The following is a 19,040-nucleotide window of genomic DNA, read 5'->3' on the forward strand; positions in this document are numbered from 1 at the left end:
ATTCACAGGGATAGCTTTGCACAGAGTACTAGAAAGGGTATTGTGTATCTACAGTGTAAAAATGGGAATCATTCCTCATCAAACGGATTTTTCACATATTCCAATTCATCCGAATCTTCGTCGCTTTCATTCCCTCTCTTCTCCTCCTCATGCTGTACTTTCTTCTCCGCAGGATGGGCCAAAGGACTCTTAATACGTTCTTTCTCCGTAGAAGAGGGGCGGTGGAGTTTATCGTCGTCGAGCAATGAAACGGATCTACGAGGTAACAAACCGATTTTCGCTGCAAGTCATACAACTCTCGTGTTCAGTACTACGAGCAAGTAGGAGACTGAACGGAGGGACGACTCACAGAAATCAGGACGAGGATTCTTTGGCGCAGGAGCCTGAGATGCATTCGTCGTTTCTACTACTTCAACTGGTTTCGTTTCAGCCGCTGCTGAGGCTGTTGAAGTCGCTGGCTCGGGCTCGGTAGGAGACGAAGGGGTATCGTTCCTGTTGACTTTAATCGGAGGTTCCGGAGGCCCTCTGCTATCGAAATCTTTGAAGTAAGAATCGATCGATTCGCCAGGAGGATTCGGTTGTCGAGTTGCGTTTGGTGAAGGGTTCGGAGAGTGGTCGGTATCATCTCCGACTGTCATCATGTATCGAAGTCAATGAACTGCTCGGAGCTCAGATCGGAGAAAGAGAGAGCTCACTCGTGAAGGAATCGTTCGTATCTTGACGATGGAGGGTATCTCGAGGGGCAATCAGTGAAGATGTTCGAGGTGGTGCATCGGTAGGACGAGGTAGCGGTTCAGGAGCCGTCCACTGAGCTCCCATTCGCGGTGAGCCGTAATTCGAAGGAGTCGGTTTCGGAGGAGGTTGAGGTGGTCGATCAGGGGCAGTAGAAGGCGAGCTGTAGGTTAGGAGTGTTCGATATCAGCTACGAGATGCTAGATATGGAGGCAGTCCCGCAACCCACGCTGACTGTTGGATCATTTCATCGAGTTTTCCAACTTGTTCTTTCATTTTGCTCATGAAACTTCCGAATGATTTCTTCCCTTGTTCGGCTAGTTTCGAGCTATGCCAATTGGAGGATATCAACAGTCAGCTTCACTTCAGTCAAGACTGGCAGAAGAGTTTCTCCGACTGACAAGTTTTCCGCGAGAACATCCAGTTCATCCCTCTCATCTTCCATCGGAGTTTGTTGTCTCGGTCTACTGCTACTCGCAGCTGCAGCACTAGGTGGTTGCCAACTCCCATGTCCTTCTTGAGCACTCTCTGCAGCGGCAACAGGTCGCCTTCGATTCTTCGGAACGTAAGCTTGATACGTGACTGGAACTGGTTGCTGTTGCTGCTGTTGCTGTTCTCGCGGTTGTGGCCTCGAAGAACGATCTCTTTCTTGCCGTTGGTATTGTAGTTGATCTTCTTCGGCGAGTTGACGAGCTAGTTCTGCGTCGAGATCGATTTGTTCCATCTACGAGAGAAAGAGCAAGGTCCCCTTCAAGGAGTCAATCATCTCTCCCTCCTTCAACGGCAAATGTTGTGATGATAGCTCTTACCTCTTCCTGCTGTGCTGGATCACTCTTGAACTCTGGGTTATTGAGATCCAACAAACTCTCCGTCGCAGCCTGAAGATCTCCCGAATGTGCTTCAAGTACCGCCTCCAAAATGTCGTCACTCGTGCTAGGGAACAATGCTCTCAATGGTGCTAGGTTCGCATTTGTCGGTGGTGGTGAGAGAGGGGGGGAAGCAGTCGATGAGGTCAACGATGATGCTTCAGTGGGGTCATCTTGAGGAGCTGTTCTTGTTGAATCGGGGTCGACAGCGTAGCCTTCATCTTCTGCTTTCGCTGGTGCTTGGATTGGTGTCGACATCTGTTAGTGAGGAAGAGAGAAACTTCGACGTCGTTGTTCGCGGCTTCCCTCGTTTTCGCTTTTTTTCCGTTTGAATTATTCGATATTGTGCAGAGTATTGTGCTCGTATCTTACAGGTCTGAAGCAGCAGAAAATTGAATAAGATGAAGAGCTCTTCGTCGCGCTTCTCGAGGCTTTTAGAGCTCTCATCTCTCCTCATCTCTCAACGCCAACCCGCCGTGTATCACCTCCCTCTCCAAGCGAACTACCTCCGACCTTTACGCTCCTTCGACTGCGCGCTCGACACAGCTTCACGCGGGAACCGGGAGCCAACCTCAGTTTGATCTCTCTCTCCAAGGTTTCGCGTCGCAAACTCCCCAAACAACCATCAGGATCTCTCGCATTGAATCTCTAGAACCATATTTCGCGGGAAATGGCACCTCTACGGCTCTCGTCGCTGTTACGACTAGGAGGTTTCACTTTCCTCTTCCTCTTTGTGCTCCACTTTCTCGCCTCTTTCTCTTCCTCTCCCTCCTCTTCGATTCCCACCTCTCCTTACTCGTACGATTCTTCTTCGCATCTAGGAGGAGGAGGAGGAGGAGCAGGCTTGTCTGATCTCGATACGGGTTGGGGAGAAAGGTTGGGATTGGATCATTACGCGCATTTCGAGGAGGGTTTGAAAGGGAGTTTGGGGAGTGGGTTCGGGAAATTGAGGGAAGGGGTTAGTAAGATTGGAGGTGGGTTGGGATTGAGTGGGAGAACGACGAAATTGGGGAGTTTGTACGAGGTAAGTTCCTGAGAGTTTTCCTTTTGCGAAGAACGTCGTTTCGCTGATGACTTCGACTGTTCGGTCCTGTTCAGCTCATTGGAACTTCGAATCCTTCACCACGACTAGCTTACTACGACGCGCGGACATCGATAGATCGACTCAAATTGACCTCGACTCGAGTTTTGGGACACGGTCAATCCGGTTCTTCTTCAACGACAACTTCCGACGACGGTGAGGATGCGTTCGCACCTCGACAACGGCGACACATCCTCGTCACTGGAGGGTTCGGTTCGATCGGGAAGCACGTCGTTCGAGATTTGCTCCTGAGTAGTCGGAGTACAGGGCGAGACGAGTCTTGGGGCAGCGGTGGAGGAGCTGGATCAGCGAGTGCAGACGAACTCAGTTGGGAACGAGAAGCAATCGTCACGATCCTCGACACGACAGATCGTTCTTCAGAACTCAATTTCCTGCTTCAATCCGCTCCGCTCGATAAACCCGGTCGACAGAAATTGAAAGGTACCGATCCACGGACTCAAGCGTTCTCGGCAAGCGAACGAAGTGTCGAAAGTTTTAAGAAGATGGGGAAATTGAGGGTCGTGATTGGAGACGTTCGAGATTCGAAACTCGTCAAAGAGCTCTTATCGCCAAAGGGAAACACGGTAACCGAATTGACGGCGGAACAACAAGCTGCGGCACTCTTGAACGCGAAATTGGGACCGCTCAAACAGAAAGGACACCAAACTAAGACGGTCGTGATCCCTCCTGTCACCGGAATCGTTCACCTCGCGAGTTACAGTCCCCCGGCTTGTCGAGTGAACCCGGTCGATTGTATGGACGTCGAGAAGGAAGGAATGAAGACGATCTTGGCGTCGCTGGAGAGAGAAGGACTCGAGAAGCTGGAGGGAAAGAAGGGAGAACGACCAGTCATCGCGGATCGACCTTGGGTGGTCGTTGCTCGTAGAAGCGATCAATGGGATGAGGTGAGAAGCTTTTTAACTGTCCCTCGCTCTCAATACTGATCTCTACTTCGCCAGGCTTCATTGTCGGTCAACTCGAATGCGACTGCTCCCGCCATTCTCGCCTCCGAGGACCTCATCAAGTCTTTCACCGAAAAGTTCCCTCTTCATTCTCTTCTACTACAACTCCCGTCGTACAACTCGATCATCGGTGACCCTTACTCTCCTCGATTCGATATCGTTCCAAACATCGTTCAATCAGCTCTCGCCCATCTCCCCGTCACGATCTACCCTTCGACAAGTCAGAATGAACCCTTCCTCGCTATCGACGATGCCTCGACTTCGATCATTCAGAGCGCGAGGATGCTCGACGTCGCATTCGGCAAAGAATACCTTCGACCTCTCGGATTCGTCGCCGAAGTCGGAGTCGTCGGACCTCCCATCGCTTCGACGAAATACACTCCCCTCGGTGAACTCGCCCACACGGCACTCGCCCTCACTCTCTCCCAATCTCCCTTCTCCGAAATCTTCGTCGAAAGAACCGTTCCAGCGACCGCATCGAACCCTCAATTCCACAATAGCGAAGCAGCTCTCCGCAAGACTGCTACGAAAGTTCTCGGTTTCACTCCTTCGACGAGCACCGAAACGGCTCTCAAGACTTACATCTCCTCAATCCTGAAACTTCACTCTTCTCACCTCTCTTCGAAAATCAACGTCGCTTGTTCTTCGCCTCCCTCGACTCCAGTTCTCGAAGAAGGAGTTCTCGCTCTCGCCGGTTGCAACACTCAACTTCTCACTCTCATCGAAGGAGCTTATTACACTCTCGGCTGTTCTCAAGGTCTCGAAGGACCTCACCTCGAACCACTCGCGATAGTTCCGGCCGTTCCGTTCAAAGAGGGAGTTCGAGGAGTCGAAATCTTCGCCGAACGAGGACTCGAAGGCAAAGTCGATATTCAGATGAGGTGTCCCGTAGTAGGGAAAGATGGGAAACTCGTCGCAGGGAAGAGTGAGATCGTAATGTGGGCCGACACTCCCGAAGGAGGAGAATTCGCAGAAGCTTCGAAACCTGGAGCGCATCCGATCGCCGAATGGTACACGGTTGAATTCGTTCAACGTGATGCGAGGAGTTTCACTTTGACTTTACCACCGACGGAAGGAGTTCCAGAAGGTCAAGAACCGAAGAGGAGACTCACGCTCAAGGATCCGAATAGTCCGAAACGTCAATTACTGTTCCAACCTGTTGGAGACGATGCGAGAGCCTTGTTGTGGAAGTTCAACCCGATCTGTTGTGCCTCGGAAGAGAGGAGGAAAGATGTTTGGGATTTCTTCAAGGAAGATCGTAAGTTTCTACCTCTCTGTCATTGTTATGGACTCTTGTTGACGTCGCTCTCTCCGGACAGCCCTCCTCACGTCGCAAGTCACTTACCCTTCGGAAGACGGACGCACGACTCTCGCCGCTTCGACTCTCGCGACGAAACGATGTGGAGACCTTCGAGCCGAACACGATCAAATCGTCAAACTCGAGAAGAACGTCAAGACATTCACGAGCAAAACCTGTCGACCAACCTACGGAGACGGCAACGCTTGGACTCCGAAAGATCTCCCGACTTGCTCGGTCGACTGTTCCGCACCTCTACCTTGCGTCGCTTCCGAGGCGTGCAAGTGCACTCGAGATCGATGCGGTGATCGACGAGCCGACGGACCCTTCCCTTCAATCGCCTTCACGGAACAAACGTCGTATCCACCTCCCGAAAAGAAACCTCCTCAACTTTCGCTCACGGGACGAGTCAATTCGATCACGTGGGATTCTCTCATTCTCCCCGGCGCCAAAGATGCGTTCCGTCTTGGACTGGACAAGCTACCGAAAGCGAGCGTCATCGAGCTCCCGGAGACGATCGACAATCACCTCAAGAGTCCAGCTTGTTACGACCTGGAGAAATCTCCGTTACCGTTCATGGGTGATCACTTCCTCGTCGAGGCTCTACGGAATCGAAGTGTACCGCTCGATCAGGCAGAATTCGTCATGATTCCGTATTATCAAGTGAGTCGTCCCGAGATTCAGTCTGGAATTGACATCTGACTGAACTTCTACCGATGCACAACAGGGATGCACCTTCAACTACCTGCAAGAGAACACGTTCAAGAAACTCGCCGACACCGTCAGTTACGCCGAAAGATCGATCGCTGCCTCGTCGAAAATCAGCGCCGAACAAATTGTCGTCCCTTTCACTCACGACTTTGGTTCTTGCACTGGATGGTGGCCAAAACTCGAAGATGTCTTAGGACACTCACCTCCGTCTCCGATGAATCAAGCCGTAGCGTGGCAGGTGAGTAATAAGTTCGAGCAAATTCTGCTTCAGATCGTTGACGCTTCCTTTTCACAGGTCAACGGAGACTTCAATACTCGCTGCATCAAACCTGATCGAGATGTCGTCATTCCCGCCGTCACGAAACATACGAAAGCTCTCTTCGAAACCTTCAAAGAACCCTCAGACGTCGCTCCGGTCAACACTCGCAAACACCTCGCATTCTTCGCTGGAGGAGTTCGAGGGTTCGGAGCGATCGCGAGGACAAAGATCGGGTGCGGACGAACGGGTCAAGAGGCCGAGAGTCCGATTCTCTACCAACAATTCTCGCCCGGTCAACGATATCTCGGAACCCTCAACTCAGCGAAATTCTGTCTTTTACCTCGAGGCATTCCTGCTTGGTACGTCTTTTAGTTCATTACACTGTCTATTCGTACGTGTACTTGACGCATTCGATGTGCAGGACAACACGGACGTTCGAAGCGATTTACGCGGGATGCATTCCAGCATTCATCGTCGATCGTAATCTCTTCCCCTTCCAGGATATCCTCGACTACTCTCGCTTCTCAATCACGATTCCAGAGAACGAGGCGCATCGAGTCGAAGAGATCCTTTCCGCCTACTCTCCGGACCAACTCGATCGACTTCAAGCGAATCTCGTCAAAGTTCGAGACGCTTTCTTGTTCAAACCTGAAGAAGAATGGGAACGGAAAGGACCTTTGTTCTTCAGTCTAGTGAGTATGGCGATGAGGTTACCCCTCCAGTATCCTCAAGTCGGATCATGTGTAGCAGCTTAGGCTTGAATTCTCTCTCGTTGTTTTGTATTCCTCTGTCACTTCGTTTATTTATCTCTCTCGCATCAACCATCATCATCATCGCGTGTATACCCTAGTCATAGTAGTCATCATGGAAACTCTATATAGTGCTTGTTTACCCTCCTTCTACTGCTAAGATAAGAGAGAAGAGAGAGAACCAGATCTAAAAACGAAAATTGAACTCTTTCTCTAGCACTTCTCGAATCGGGCCCGTTTCGAATGCGATCCACTCGATATCAAATTCACTACCTTTGATTCCTTCCTTCGAGTACAACTTTGCGAGCTTCTTGCCTTCAGGGTGAGGAGGAGCCGCTCGATCGATTGCTGGAACTCCGTGACACAGAGTTCTTCTCGCTCCGTTCGGAAGCAGGATCGAAACGAGAAAGATAGAGGCCCAGGGAGCGTCGGGATGACAACTGTTGAAGAAATCGGCCATGGTGATGTCCTCGGGACTCATTGAAGCAACCGAGCAATGAATCTGTCGAGCGAGAATTGTGAGCGGGTGCATCCCAACACGGACCAACGGCGAGAGAGATGACTCACGCAAGGAGTCCAGTATCCTGGTACACTTTCGGCGACACAATGATCGTTGATTTCGACACCTTCGTCAACAACTCGACGATAAAGCGTGAATCCGTCGGGAGGATCGGGGTAAGTCGTCAAATCGCCAACTGGCATCGTTTCGAACCGGATCAAAAATGATTCACTCTTTGACAACGAGGCGCCTGTCGCTCCATCGTGGAAGGGGATAAGGATTGGTGAACCTCCTCCTCCGAAACCGACATCGAGGAAATAGCGTTCTGATCCGGGCCAGTCGACGAGGAGCGCTGAATGCGTGTTATGAGACCACCAATATCCTGACGTAGCAGGGTCTCTTCCGCGATGCTTGAAGACTCGAGCTGGCAGTTCGGAGACGAAAAACCCAAATCCTGTCGAACCGACACGGTGAATCAGTTACATTTCTGCGACGAGGATCGGAGTGAAACTTTCTCACCTCGTAGTAGGGCAGTGAAAGACTGGTTCAGCGAGAAACAGTAACCTCCCCCTCCTCTCGGTAACCCATTCAAACCCAGGACTTGCTTTCGGTCTTTTCCCGTTCCAACGATTCTCTCAAAGTTCTTTCTCCCCAACTCCATTCCAGGACCTTTTCTCCATTCGATAGGTCTCGATGGTCCCGTCCAATCTGCCACGTGGATGTTTGACGAGTCGTAAGGGATCTTGAGATGGTGATTCAACAAAAGGGCCGAGAGGAGTTCGACCGAGGGCGGACTATGGGCGAGCTCTGGATCTAGCCCTAATCGTTGGAGGTAGAGTTGCGTGTCTGGCAGGTTCAACGTCGCGAGTTGAGGAGGGACCACCGTCGAGAAGTAGAGGGATTCTGTGGGCCGGGCATGAGTCGCTACGGGCATGTCAAGACTAGTCGACCGATGAGAGCTGGAGAAGAAGCGTTGGCGTAGAGAGTGAGGGAAATGGAGAAGAGTCAACAATGAGTGAATAAGGGGAAACTAGATCAAGACCACGTGATCAGATTGTATCAATTGACTCGAGCTTTTCGCAATCCTTCGAACTTGGTCGACGCCGACGACGAACGAACGAACCACTGATAAGCGACGAAGCGCATTACACAAAACATATTCTATAAACTGAGAAAACAAACTTCCGAAATATTCCTTTTTATACTGCATGCAGCTGATTCCCTTCTCCACGTATCGCTGAGCCTTCCCTTCACTCCGAGTTCCTTCCCTGACTCCTTCGAGGGAACTAGAGCTTGACCTGACCTCGTCCGTGCTTGCCTTTCGACGAGTAAGTCACGTTCGACTTCCTTCCGAGGTCGAGGGCCAAGGCGATTCGGTTCGCGATATCCGGACTATTCATGACACCTCTGAAGAGCTCGTGACCCGGTCCCCAAGTGTAAACGTTGACGTCGGAAAGCTACATCGAGGAAGAAAATGAGTCAGGCCGAATTCGACGAACTGACGAAGAGGAGCAGTCAAAGCTTACAGAGTGTACACCTTGATCGTTGGTAGGAGGAAGGTTACCCGAGAGGAAGAACCCATCAGGAGCGTCCTCTTTGTTCGCGCTGTAAGTTCCATCTTCGTTTTCGATCGCCATTTCGCGAATCTGGTTGTGAACTCGGTAGTCGGCGTAAGTGTCGACGGTAGAGGCGTAACCGAAAGCTGCGGTGTATCGAGGATCCCAAGTAGCGGGGAAACCACTGCCGTTGTTGTAGATTTGGTTATCTTGAGGGTTGACTGCTTGAGGTACTTGGTATCCTGACAATCCACTCTCTTGGTCTGTGAGAGAGAGAATAAGGCGAGCGTAGCGAACAAGGAGATGGAAGGGGAGGAGAGAAGAAAGAGAACGGTCAGCACGATTCGAGCGGAAGAAACGAAAGGAAATTACAGGTTCCGATAGCGGTCCTCTTTCCAGCATCAGTCACCTGAGCGCTCATATATGCCGTATCAACACTGCACACCGAAAGAGGGAGAGAAGAGCGAATTAAATCGGTACAACGAATTTTCATTTTCGAGCTCGATCCTTGTCGAGCTGTCTACCTCGTCTGCATGGAGTAGACGAGGTAGACAGCTCAACAAGAGAGGTAAGCTTACCTTCCGAAGACATCGAATCCGTGAGCGTGATCAGCGGTCATGAGGATGAGCGTATCGTCCGCGAGTCCAAGTTCCTCGAGTCGTTTAAGAACGTGTTTGATCGTGTTGTCGAGTTCTAGGAGATCACCAATCGCCCTCTCCGAGTCCCCAGCATGCAGTTGCTTGTCTACACTCGCAGCTTCGGAGCTGTCACGCCGAATAGGATAGTGTCAGTGCAAGTCAGTGAGCGAAAGAGGTGGAAAATCACAAAACTGACAGCAGCATGAAGGGAACGTCGTTTTTTTCCGATCGAGTGTGAAGGATATCGATGGCCTTGAGCGTCATCTCGAGTAGACCGGGGCTGTCGACGTTGGGGGCGGAGAAAGTGTCGTTGTCCGAGTTGAAAGCCGCAAACGAAGCCGTGGTGTTCAAATTCTCCTTGTAGACGGTACGGTCGAGCCAGGTAGGCATCGTCGACGCAGAGAAGAGTCCGAGAGCACGTTCATCGTTACCGATGTTGTGGAGAGTCGTGTTGTCGGTAACGAATTCGTAGCCTCGATCTTGCCATCTCTTGATTTGAGAAACGTTTCCGTTTGAAGTTTTCGGAAGGAAATCGGATCCTCCTCCCCCGAATAGGACATCGGGTCCGTCCCTGAACGAGACCAGTCTGTCAGCGATTGTCGGAACTGAGAAGAATCGGAAAAGTAAGCACGAACCATTGAGTCCACGAGTGATTTTGACTTGCTCCGTTCAGGTACTGCTCGATGATGTACGAGTATTCTCCACGTTTCGAGGTGTGGGCGCAAACGGCGGCCGGAGTAGCATCGGCGATGTAAGCCGTCGAAACGATACCGATTTGAGCTCCATTGATTCGTCGACCCATTTCGAAGATAGTTTCGAACCTCGTGTTGTCGTATGGCGAACCGGTCGAATCCGTGTAGGCGTTCAACGAGTTTACGGTCGATTTCTTACCGGCCATGAGCGCGGTAGCAGAGTTTGCGGAGTCGGTGATGAAGGAATCGAGCGAGTGAGTCATTTGAATTCCGAGTCCTTCAGATTCGTCGACCGTCAAGAGGGATTGGTATCGACCGTTGATGCTCTTGTGTCCAATCAGTCGTGCCGCAGCAAAGGCCGAAGGGGGAGTTCCATCCGCGATGAACATGATGACCTACAGCGATGGGAGGAGCGTGTGAGCTTATTGAACTTCTTCAGAACATTGTACAGTCTTCGCGGAGTTAGGAACACTCGAGAGAAGGGAGTAGACTCACATTCTTAGCTTTCCTCTTCTCAGCGACGGGGAGAACAGTCCATTGAGCCTTGGTTTCGCTGCCCGAGTTGTACTTGAGCTTGACGTAGTAGTCTCCGGGTTCGTATAAGGCGACCTGAGGGAAATCGAAGTATTGTTAGTGAGCGCACAACTGGAAACTTCGTGCGGAACGAGGTTCTTAAATCGATGAAGTAAACTCACGTGCCGCCAGTCTTTCGACACGACGTTCACAAAGGTAGCCGTCTTGTTGGCTGAGTAGAAGAGATCCTCGTAATAGGTAAAGTTGTAGTTCTTCGCAACGGGCTCGTCGACCTCGAAGAATTTCGAGATGGGTTTCGCATCCGATCCATCCTTCTTGCGACCGATGGTGATCGTAAAGTTCGAATCGGGTACACCGTTGTTGTAGGGCCGCGATCCGTTGAGGGGAGCTTGGACTTCGGTGCGAATGTCGAAAACGGAGCCGGCGACGAAATCAACTTGATCCTACAGTCTCGACGAAACTTGCATGAGCCTACAGCTACGCCCCCTTTCGAACGAGACAAGGACTCACAGGAGGGAAGAGGCAGCCCAAACCGGTTCCGCAAGCTGCTGTTCTGCGAAATGTCTGCGCGCTCGCGGCGGAGAAGAGGGTTCCGACGACGGCCAGAGTCGATAGGCGTCGTTTGTTGGACAGATTGTTACCGACCATGACGGCGATACTGAACGTCTGAAAGGATTTGGAACAGGTTGGGTTACGGAGCAAAAGAAGAGCAATCTCTCTCAATCGTCTGAGCGGGCGAGGAGTGGAGCATCCGTCGGCAGAGATGCTTGGCGAACATGCGGGAACGGCGCGAAACGTTCGAGCTTGTCACAGACAGGAAGGGGAGAAGTGAAACGTGCAAGTTTGCAAATGTTAGCGCCGTTTTGGATTTCGTAAATCAAATACACTGACGATTTGAAAAGCCTCGGAGAAAACGTCAATTTCGCTGAAACACGAGAAACACGAGAAGTCAAACAGGGTGAGGGAACCGCACGTGCGACAGACCTAGTCTTCGCGGAGCGACAAGGCTGAAAGAGTTGCACGGAGCTGGAAGGCTCCGACAAGTTCGTGAATGCTGGGTCATAGCAATCCGAAGGTTAAGTTCAAAGAAGAGAAAACTCTAGTCTGACGAGACTTTTGAGGTGAGTGATCAATAGCAAAGACAAGGTATCGCATTCCAACGGTTCAATTCGTATAGCATAGCAGAAGAGGGAAATGAAACTCCGCAAAGTAGTACAGCGAGATGACGAGGTAGAGATGGCGAAGAGAATGAAAAGGTATAATGCTCGGGTTGGACGAGCATGAGGATTGGCGAAGGGGATTATGGACAGTGGACGTAAATTAGAAGGTGTGGTTCAAGACTGCGAGAGTATGAACTCATTCAGTCCTCGTTTCGTTTCAGAAGACCACGGAGAACTCACAATCAGCCTCAGATTGCTTGGGTTTCGCGGGAGCCACGGGTTCTTGTCGCCTCGACGATCCGACGGGAGGGGGACGAGCCGAAGCCCAAGCGTCTTCAGGTCCTTCAGCGTCAAACGTGTCGAACCTCTCCTCCCTCCTGCTTGGCCTCGAACCCTCGTTGATCTCCCGCTCGAAATCGTCCTGGTAGCTATCCCTCCTCGCCGCGAGATCCGAGGAGCTCGTGCCGGCGCTAGGTTGAGCAGCGTAACGATCTCGGTGTTTGCCCAACAATCCTCCCATCTTACTGCTCTTCTTCCTGCTTCCCGCCGATCCGGTCCTGGCCAACGCGGAACCTGATCCTCCGAATCCTGAATCTCCAGCGGAAGGGTAGAACTGTTCGTTCTCGAGAGGGTCGGGTTCGTTCTGTCTCCTATTTCCTCGAACTTGTGATCCCCTCGAATCGACCGGGGCGAGGTTCTCTCCGTCTCTCCATAATCCTCCTTCGGGTTCTCCTTCAACTTCGTCATCATCGACAACGTTGTCCCAAGGGGCGAGACCGTGGTGTTTGCGACCTCCCGAATTGAGTTTACCAGAAACGCGAGCAGGTTCAGGTCCTCGTCCGTCCCATTCTTGACCTGGTACAGCATCGGCGCCACGTTCTGATATTGATGTAGGGATGATTGGGGACGAAGCAGAGGCGGAGGAAAGGAGGAGTCGGAGTAGGAGAAGAGGAGAAGATAATCGTCAGCAACCGACCCGTTGCAGCTGCAGATTGAGCCAAGTGTAGCTCACCGTCATAACGATTAGCCCATTGATGTCTACCACCACGAGGATCCTTCACTTCGACCAAACCAGCCCTGACTGCCCAACGAGGAGTTCTCGCTTTCGTCTTGTTGTTGCGGATATTTTGGCAGTACTACAAGGAGCAATTACGGTTCGTGTCAGCTCAGAAGAGGAGAAAAGGGTTGAAGCCCCGCCGAGCCGGTTCAAGAGGAAACCTACGAAGTTATGACCGTGTCCAGGAATGTAGCCGCAGATAGTCAAGAGGATGTTGAGGAAGAAGTCGAATCTGTACACGAGGATTGTCAGCCAAGCAGAACGACCGGCGAGAAGGAGGGAGAAACTTACCCAATGCCGAATCGAACGAGAATGGCGAGAGGGGGCAAGAGCCATCCGCTGTAGAACGGTGTTAGCTGAGTACACGAGGTAGATCCAGCGAGTACTTACCATACTACGATGAGAACGTAGAAGAAGTGGGATCGTTTGGGCTAGAGGGGGGAATGAGAGATCAAGAGATGAGCCGACGATGTGGGCGAGGAGAAGAAGGAGAGGGACGTACTCGTAGTTTACCCCCTTTGGTTGCACCTTTGGCACCTGCTAGCTTCTTGTTCACGAATGCGTTTGCCTGTTCCATTCTCGTAAGCGAAGTGAAGGGGGAGAAGCCGAGAGAGGTTTCAGCGCCTTGCTCTCTCCCTTCTCCATCTTCGGGACCTAGATGTCAGCCCGGTCAGTTCGACAATCATGACCAGCCACCGTCAGCAATCGCACCCGTATTCGATACCTGCAAGAGAAGATCATCCTCCGTTCAGACCTCTTCCTTTCGATCATTCTAATCCAAGGACTCCTCCTCAAGCTCACAGCTATACAAGCGACCCTTTCAACACTCCTTACTCGAGTAACGACCATGATCAGCAGTTCCCAGGTCAGCGTTCGAAAGAAACGACGTTTGATCCTTCGATTCGAGATTCCTACCCTCCTCAAGGTCCCCCTCCTCCTCTAGCGCGACCAAGATCGAGATGGTCGAGCTTCTGGGCTACCTACAAGACTAAGAACCAAGTACGCAACTCGCTCGTCTTCGTCCGCATCATAGATCCGCGCTCATTCACCCTTTCACTTTCTAGCTTTCGTTTTTGACGATCTTCGGGGTACAAGCAGTCGCTGTACTCGTCATGATTCTGCTCATCTACATCACCGTTCGTAATGTGAGCTAGGATGGGCTCCTGCGCCACAGTTTCGGCGAAATACTAACCCGTTTCTCTGAAACAGAACATCGGCGACCTGCGGACGTCTGAAATTCTCGCGCAAGATCCACAACTAGAATCAGTCGCTACCTATGTCTCTCTCTTCATCCTCGCAGTGTTAGTCAATTCGCACGATGTGACGGGAAGGAAAGAAGAGAGATCGCGTCAGATCCCTCCTTTCCTTCTCTTCTTCCCTTCCCGTCAAAGCGAGCTGCACGAGCTGACTACAATCTGACATTTGGCATATTCTCGCAGGGTTTTTGAACTGCTTGTGATTCTCGACGCTTTTCAACAAAAAAATATAATAGGAATACTTTGCCTGGACGCTTTCCAGCTTGCGCTGCTGACCTACTCGGCGGTTTTGAACAAGCAACTCGCGAACGCGCTCGACGGTTCGAATGCCGATACGCCGAGAGTGAGACTCCTCGTCAACGCTTACTCGATCGTGATTCCGTGCGTTATTGGGGCTTCTTCGCTGTCGTTCTTCTACCTGACTTGGCGTCTGTACGAGGAGTTCGGCTGGGATGCGAGTTCACTGCTTCTTCATCACCTCCGTGCTACTTATGAGCTTACATTGCGTTTCGGACTCACTGATAGGTGTTCAAACGAATCGGTGCCGATATTCGGATCCGGAAGTGCTATCAAGTCTATGAAATCTTCGTCGCATTGCTCAAGTTCGACGGATTCTTCTTCCTCGGCGTAAGCCCTCAGATATCCTCTAATTCGTCAGGTCTCGTTATACTCACCGTGTGCGGTAATCTAGTTCGAAATCCAGTTCCTTGTTCTCGTGACGGGGACGAAAACCGTCGAATTTGTTCTGACTATCATCGCCTTACCGGTTATCCTGCTTGCGCTCGGGCTTACTGCCGTGAGTCTGTCGTGTTATCTTTGCCCGTCGTAACCGCTGACGCTGTTCATACTGGAGCTAGGTCGTCGTTCGAATCGAATCGAGAATAGGGGTCTACGGTTCACTCCTCGTTCAAGCTGCCGGAATGGTGAGTTCCCCGTTCCCATCCGCGTGATCTCCTCGATCTACGCGAGTACTCACTCGATCTATGCTCCGCTACAGGCCTACTTTGCCTACAAGCTCGCAAGGATTTACTCCGAAGAAGCCGGGCCAAGATACGCTACCGCGAAAGCAACTCTCACAATCTTCTCCGTCGTTGCGCTACTCATGCTGTTGGCAACGTTCGTCTTGACGGGTTTGTGCATGAGTAACTTTGGCAAAGGGTTGAAAGAGAAAAGTGAGTTTCTCACATTTCTAGCTTCCAAACTCGAGTCCCTTGACGACTAACGACTTGTCTCTAGTTCCGGGTTACGCGTTCAATGGCGGCCGAACATTCTTACCCGGTCCTTCTTCCCAATCGAATGCTCGAATCGACAAACCCTCGATCCTTGCGCCTCCTACTCGCGAAGACTACGCGAACGGGGACATGCAAAGTCTCCGTCGACCATCCGGTATCAATTATGGTTCGTCTCAGTACAATCAGAGCGCGATAGGAAGGAGCGAGACGAGAATGAGCATAGATTAGGAGGTTCGAGTTGGTTTTCTTTTTGTACGACTTTTCCACATCTCTTTCAGTGCTTCATACCCATAGAACCTTATAGCTATTCAAGTCACTCACGTTCTTTCGATCTTCTTACTTACACTACATCTTCATCTTATTTTCAGTGAAACTCATCTTGATTCATTCACAGCTCTTTCGCTCGTACTCTCACTGGCTCTGCCTTAAAATAACACGAGACTCTGGTGATCACTGACAATGTGCTACTTCTAGAATGCGCGAACAACAAGGACAAGTAGGGAAACGAAAACATAGGAACCCCGAGAACTCTTCGTCGATTCTTATTCTCCCTAAAAGCGATCACATCTGCACGGGGCGCAATTCGGGAGAGGTTGAAAAGTACAGTAACATGCTGGCAGCATGATCTGCTTCCTCCTTGGACATCGTGGCCATCGGTGGTAAAACGTCCTCAGGCGAATTTGAGATCGAAGTTGAGCCGGTCGAACTCGATGCGGAACTGTTCATGGTCGAAGCGGCCATCAGACGGAGCGAGTGGATAGACGTCGGTGAGTCACGCTCCGTTGCGGTTCCACCCTCGTCGAGCGATCGTGGTGAACCCTGAATTCTTCGGTCGAGTCGTTCAAGCTCGTCGATCCGAGCTCTCAAGTCGCTAATATACGCAATCGTGCCCTGCAGTCCAGACATCGTCAGCTACTGGGAAAGTACATCACTTGAAATGGAGATGCGGCTTACTTGCAAGATCTCGAGCTTGTGCAGTCCTCCTCTTTCGCCCGCATCGTCTCTTCCTCGTTTCCTCCCTCTTTCTTTCGCTTTCGCGATCTTCCTCGCACCTTCCTCCTTCAAGCTCGGCACCGTCTCCCTCAGGGTCGCCAAACAATCATTGATCTTTTCCCTCCTCCTTCGCTCGATCAGAGAATGCGAAACTTTCCGTTTCGACGCTCCTCCTCCTCCAGCATTATCTTTCGCTGTCGACTTGCTTGACGTAGAGGAGCTAGTACTGGGAACAAGAGGGGGCGGAGAGAAACTCGTGTCGTCGTCCTCGTCAGATTCGAGTTCGAGCGGAGAGGGTTGTCGAGGGATGTTACGAGCTGCAGCGATCGCAGCGGATCTTCGTGGTCGTTTCGTGTACTCTTCTTCCCAGCTCACGGACGACGTACCCTCGCGTCTTGCATCTTGCACGTGATAGCTCGTCGAGAGGGAGGGCTCGGGGAGAGAAAGAGGAGGGAGGATGTGAGTAGGGTAGAAAGGGTGGGCGAGTTCTGATATCGTCGAGCTTCGTCGGGAATCGCCTTGATGAGTCGGAACGAGGGGAGGAGGGAGGAGCACGAGGTGGTCAACAGGGAGATTTGGAGGAGAATGGAAACGGATTTGACTCGAGGTGGGCGTAGGAGGCTCCCAAGATGATTGTTCTGCGCGTTTTGTAATTGTAGATTCAGTCATAGTTGCCGAAGGGAGGTTCAGAGGGGGAAAGAGATAGCGTCGAGTCGCGCGACTCGAGAACGAAGGAGAGAAACGTGCGAAGCGTCCTTCGATTCTATTGGTTGAGCTTACTTCTCCTCGTGCCCCACTTCGACTAGCTCATCTTGCAACCGTGCCAGCTCCTGACGCAAAATGTTTTTGATAGCAAAAGGCTGTGATAGCGAGAGCTCGGGACATCGATCGAAGGGAAATCTGCTCAAGGACTCGTGTCAGTGCTCATTGTTCGTACTGATCGCGTCCACCTCTGCGTCCAGCGCTCTTCTTTGATTCCTGAGAGCACTTCCAGTACTCGGCACCTGAAGAGAGCGGCGGATCGAGCCGAAACAATCGAATTGCTTCCTTTCCCTCCCACTTCTCACCCTCACGACTCGATCCGCACTCGGATCACTCGCAAACGCTTCGGGTCAGTCGCTCGGGTCGGCATAGCAAGTGGTTCCCGCCTCTCACCACCTCTGTCGACCGCAATCGGCTTTCATCAATAAGTTCTCTTTCCGACGCATCCTCAAGCCTTTGAATCGTAGACACAGCTTGGTCCAGACAGAGAAATCAAGCTCGTAAAGTCAATTAGAACCGCCCTTGGTGAGTGTGAGCGACCCTCATCGGATACCCCCCGATCCACCCCTCTCGTGTCATTCTGTTTCTCACGTCTGACGTTGCTGTGACTTGTGCGACCAAAGCAGAACATCCTCCGAGTGAATCCTTGACACCCCTAGCCTTTCCCACGATGACTGACAAATCCTCTTCGCTCCCTCCCGAACTCCTCCGCGACATCATCGAAGCGACCGTCCCTCATACCTACCATTCGACCACCTACAAGCAACGACAACGAACTCTCTGCTCCCTCTCCCTCGTGTCTCGACAGTTTCGCGAGATTGCCCAACCTTTGCTAGCTGAAATTGTCTTCATCGAGTCTCAGCATCAGCTCGACCTCCTCGTCAAAGCGGAATACGAGACTCTAGGAGTTAAGGAGCTTCTCATCGAGTATCTTTGGTTATGTGATTCTATCGAGGACCTTCTGTCGAGGTGGAAAGGAGTTGAAACCCTTCTCCTTCAGCGCACCATACATGAGTTTTCTGTCGATGTTGGAGTCCTTCTTGGACGTTTGAGTAAGTGTCGACGTCGAACACTCTTGTTTACTACGCTGATCAGGCTCTTCTTCCACACGTTGTCCAGAGCTCGTCGACCTTGCCATTTTTGGGTCTGCCTTCAACTGCACTGTATCCGGCCCTTGCACTTCCCTTCACACTCTCATCATCGATGAGGGATCTTTGGATTGCATCAAGACGCTATTAAATCCTGGTCTTCTCCCGTCACTGAGGGTCCTGGGCCTTACAAACTTCAGTCCTCTCCACCCGGAGGAGGTCGAAGCACTCGGCCGATCGCAACTCCTTCCACAACTCGATACTCTCCATGTTTGCGAGAACATCTACTTCCAAGGAAGGAACGGTCTTCTATCTGAGTATCTGCCACGGACTCTGGTCGATGTTGGCCCCGTCGTCCTCAAACGAGATCGGACATCCGCTCTCGCTGCCATTCATCACCTCCGTCTCCGGACCTCATTCTCGCCGTCGATAGAGACTGTTCAAAAGCTCACAAACTTCATCGCCATATCTCGAATATCGAAGACCTCGCTCCTCAAATCGATTTATCTCGATCTCTCGCTTCGCCCCTCACGAATCGAATCGTCAGAAATGCTTGTAGAAGTTGAACGAGTAATCGAGGAGTGTCGATCAGGTGGAATTGAGCTTGTTTTCGAAGCGCAAAGGAGGATCAATGAAGACCCTTTCATCTCGAAGAAATTTTGGTCGAGACAACGAAGGAGAAGCGTGAGGAAGTGAAGTGACTTCGGAGGAAATTATGGAGGAGTAGGATCAGGTCACTTTGAAAGGGTATCCGGCGCGGTATGTGAGAGAGGACTCGATTGTTTTTCTGTTTTCCCTTTTTTGTCCTGTTCTAGTTTTTCCGTTTGTCTCCCCTTGTTCGTAGCACCCGGATATACACGCTCTAATCACGCTTGGGGAAGAGAGAGGCCTTGTTCCGATGTGGTGATAGGGTACT

General features: G+C 51.4%; 7 protein-coding genes across 7 annotated transcripts; 2 read left to right on the plus strand and 5 right to left on the minus strand.

The window, feature by feature from the left end:
• Positions 1-68: 68 nt before the first annotated feature.
• On the minus strand, positions 69-1,856 carry JCM6883_002828 (uncharacterized protein; the record flags this gene model as incomplete). Its single annotated transcript, XM_076630620.1, has 6 exons — positions 69-280; positions 350-631; positions 696-895; positions 962-1,060; positions 1,134-1,456; positions 1,542-1,856. The coding sequence occupies 6 exons, from the start codon at positions 1,854-1,856 to the stop codon at positions 69-71; spliced, it is 1,431 nt and encodes a 476-aa protein (XP_076489357.1).
• A 412-nt stretch (positions 1,857-2,268) lies between these two features.
• Positions 2,269-6,663, plus strand: JCM6883_002829 (exostosin family protein; the record flags this gene model as incomplete). The annotated part of the gene is made up of 7 exons (XM_076630621.1): positions 2,269-2,622; positions 2,697-3,584; positions 3,639-4,899; positions 4,961-5,601; positions 5,666-5,887; positions 5,945-6,267; positions 6,330-6,663. 7 exons carry the CDS (start codon positions 2,269-2,271, stop codon positions 6,661-6,663), a joined length of 4,023 nt encoding a protein of 1,340 aa, XP_076489358.1.
• Positions 6,664-6,844: 181 nt separating this feature from the next.
• JCM6883_002830 (uncharacterized protein) lies at positions 6,845-8,090 on the minus strand (the record flags this gene model as incomplete). Its single annotated transcript, XM_076630622.1, has 3 exons — positions 6,845-7,159; positions 7,225-7,610; positions 7,676-8,090. 3 exons carry the CDS (start codon positions 8,088-8,090, stop codon positions 6,845-6,847), a joined length of 1,116 nt encoding a protein of 371 aa, XP_076489359.1.
• A 352-nt stretch (positions 8,091-8,442) lies between these two features.
• JCM6883_002831 (alkaline phosphatase) lies at positions 8,443-11,224 on the minus strand (the record flags this gene model as incomplete). The annotated part of the gene is made up of 9 exons (XM_076630623.1): positions 8,443-8,613; positions 8,683-8,975; positions 9,085-9,149; positions 9,291-9,476; positions 9,547-9,921; positions 9,986-10,437; positions 10,538-10,651; positions 10,738-11,019; positions 11,087-11,224. 9 exons carry the CDS (start codon positions 11,222-11,224, stop codon positions 8,443-8,445), a joined length of 2,076 nt encoding a protein of 691 aa, XP_076489360.1.
• Positions 11,225-11,896: 672 nt separating this feature from the next.
• Positions 11,897-13,370, minus strand: JCM6883_002832 (YqaE/Pmp3 family membrane protein; the record flags this gene model as incomplete). The annotated part of the gene is made up of 7 exons (XM_076630624.1): positions 11,897-11,916; positions 11,977-12,615; positions 12,713-12,872; positions 12,959-13,025; positions 13,085-13,132; positions 13,184-13,224; positions 13,296-13,370. The coding sequence occupies 7 exons, from the start codon at positions 13,368-13,370 to the stop codon at positions 11,897-11,899; spliced, it is 1,050 nt and encodes a 349-aa protein (XP_076489361.1).
• A 107-nt stretch (positions 13,371-13,477) lies between these two features.
• Positions 13,478-15,781, plus strand: JCM6883_002833 (uncharacterized protein; the record flags this gene model as incomplete). The annotated part of the gene is made up of 10 exons (XM_076630625.1): positions 13,478-13,792; positions 13,858-13,929; positions 14,003-14,094; positions 14,233-14,503; positions 14,575-14,676; positions 14,741-14,845; positions 14,907-14,972; positions 15,047-15,221; positions 15,286-15,447; positions 15,756-15,781. 10 exons carry the CDS (start codon positions 13,478-13,480, stop codon positions 15,779-15,781), a joined length of 1,386 nt encoding a protein of 461 aa, XP_076489362.1.
• A 61-nt stretch (positions 15,782-15,842) lies between these two features.
• JCM6883_002834 (uncharacterized protein) lies at positions 15,843-16,943 on the minus strand (the record flags this gene model as incomplete). The annotated part of the gene is made up of 2 exons (XM_076630626.1): positions 15,843-16,172; positions 16,236-16,943. The coding sequence occupies 2 exons, from the start codon at positions 16,941-16,943 to the stop codon at positions 15,843-15,845; spliced, it is 1,038 nt and encodes a 345-aa protein (XP_076489363.1).
• Between the last annotated feature and the right edge of the window lie 2,097 nt (positions 16,944-19,040).

This window comes from Sporobolomyces salmoneus (assembly GCF_050403485.1).
Source record: "Sporobolomyces salmoneus JCM6883 DNA, S_salmoneus_JCM6883_v1_ctg11, whole genome shotgun sequence".
Taxonomy (NCBI): Eukaryota; Fungi; Basidiomycota; class Microbotryomycetes; order Sporidiobolales; family Sporidiobolaceae; genus Sporobolomyces; species Sporobolomyces salmoneus.